Source organism: Sinocyclocheilus anshuiensis, unplaced genomic scaffold (assembly GCF_001515605.1).
Source record: "Sinocyclocheilus anshuiensis isolate Anshui unplaced genomic scaffold, SAMN03320099.WGS_v1.1 scaffold1558, whole genome shotgun sequence".
Lineage (NCBI taxonomy): Eukaryota > Metazoa > Chordata > Actinopteri > Cypriniformes > Cyprinidae > Sinocyclocheilus > Sinocyclocheilus anshuiensis.
Genome location: NW_015542412.1, coordinates 2,926 through 5,058, shown reverse-complemented (window position 1 = coordinate 5,058; position 2,133 = coordinate 2,926). Strand labels below are relative to the sequence as shown.

The following is a 2,133-nucleotide window of genomic DNA, read 5'->3' as shown; positions in this document are numbered from 1 at the left end:
GTGATATTTCAGTTTTTCTTTTTTAATAAATCTGCAAAAATGTCAACGATTCTGTGTTTTTCTGTCAATATGGGGTGCTGTGTGTACATTAATGAGGAAAAAAAATTAACTTAAATGATTTTAGCAAATGGCTGCAATATAACAAAGAGTGAAAAATTGAAGGGGGTCTGAATACTTTCCGTACCCACTGTACTTCTTTATTTGTCTGAGCTTTCCTGATATCGGCTTCTAGGCTTAAAACAGCATCCATTGTATTCCGACCAGCCCTAAATCCACTCTGATATGGCGATATAAGACCTTTTATTTCCAATATATAATTTAGTCTATGTATGATCATTTTTTCCATCAGTTTACATAAATTAGAAGTTAATGCAATTGGCCTATAATTAATTGGATTGGATTTGTCCTTTCCAGGTTTGCCTACTGGTACTATTATTCCATGTTTCCACGAAGAAGGAATCTTTCCTGCATTCCATACCTTGTTAAAAAGATTTAAAATAATTTTTAAGGATCTATCTGATAAATGTTGAATCATTACATAACATATATCATCTCTTCCAGGAGATGTATGTTTAACTCCCCCTAGAGCCATCTTTAATTCATACATAGTAAATTCTGCGTCTAAAGTGTCTCCAGAAGAACTTCTTTTCATCATCACATCTGGGTGCTGATTCTTGTTCTGGATTCTACACTTTTTAATATCCTCTGAAACATTATCATCACTATGGACTTTAACAAATACTTTAGCCAGCATTTCAGCTTTTTCATTATCTGACACAGCTATTCTTCCTTCATCAGTTTTTAAAACTGGAAGAGTTTGATTTCTATAAATTCCTCCCATTTTCCTAATTGATCCCCATACTTCACTTATGTCAATATCTTCTCCTATTGAATTACACCAATCTCTCCAGTACTTCTTTTTAGCTGCTCGGACTATTCTTCTTACTTCAGCTTGCGCTTTCTTATATTTAATAAAATCTTCAAATAAATTAGTCTTTTTGATTTTTCTGAATGCTTTATTCCTATTATGTACCGCATTGCTACATTGTTCTGTCCACCAAGGAACTGCTTTCCTCTTTTTACATTGTCCCTTTTTTCCTATAATATTATTAGTTACATCATACAATACTTTACATATTTTCCCATTACATTCATCTATGTCTTCCATCATATTTACTTCTGCTACCTCACTTACCTCACTTAAATATGTATATGCTTCCCAGTTTGCTTTATTAAATCTCCATCTTGGAGCTATATGTTCCATTACTTCCATTACACTCAGCCCAACCTTACATAAAATGATATAGTGATCACTACCCATATTATTATCTTCCCAAACAAGTGCAGTTACAACAAACCCTTCCTCTTCTTCTTCTTCTTCTTCTTCTTCTTCTTGTTTTATGGCGGGTGGCATCCAACGTTAAGGTGCATTACCGCCACCTACTATACTGGAGTGTGGACCAGAGTGACTAACAGAACTTTATATAAAAAAAAAAAATAAAAATTATTAATAATAAAAATAACAATTATACTTTATATTCTATTTATTAACCCAGTTTCCCTCAAGAATACAATTAAAGAATTATAATTTCCTGTTTGACCGAGTATTTGCTTTGCATCTAGTATCTCCTGTGGTGTCCTTCTGAATATTTCTCTTTCTGTAATATATTTTTGGCAGTGACATAGAACATGTTCTACTGATTCCTCCTCCTGACAATACTCACACAGATCTGTGGGATGTTTTCTAATGAGATGTATTGTCTTAGTTAGTCTTGTGTGACCCAGTCTTAACCTTGATATTATATTTTCCTCCTTGGTACGAACTTCTTCTTCTTCTTCTAATAACTATAAGACTTCTGGCATTCCATTGCAGAATCGTTAAAAGCATTATTATTATTATGTATTCCACATGTTGTTTGAGTACTAGATTGAGTCTTTGGCATGTCATTTATTTTTTCCAACGTTACACCTGCTACATTCAAGTATCTCTCAGCTGCCCTTATTATGATTTTAATTCTCTCCGTTCTGCTTCACACTGAACTTCACGAATTACTTCTTTTAGTTTTAGATTATTCACAGACTGTGTTCATACCGCCACCTACTGGGCTGTTTTATTTTATTTTCCCAGAACAA

The 2,133-nt window shown here is 33.4% G+C and overlaps 1 protein-coding gene across 1 annotated transcript in view; it reads right to left on the bottom strand.

Moving 5' to 3' along the window:
- mtrfr (mitochondrial translation release factor in rescue) overlaps positions 1-250 on the bottom strand; it is a 5,542-nt gene extending 5,292 nt beyond the window's left edge. The window contains exon 1 of the mRNA XM_016492775.1: positions 185-250. Within this exon, the coding sequence (XP_016348261.1) occupies positions 185-250 (66 nt within the window). The remainder of the gene's footprint in view (positions 1-184) is intronic.
- Positions 251-2,133: the final 1,883 nt, after the last annotated feature.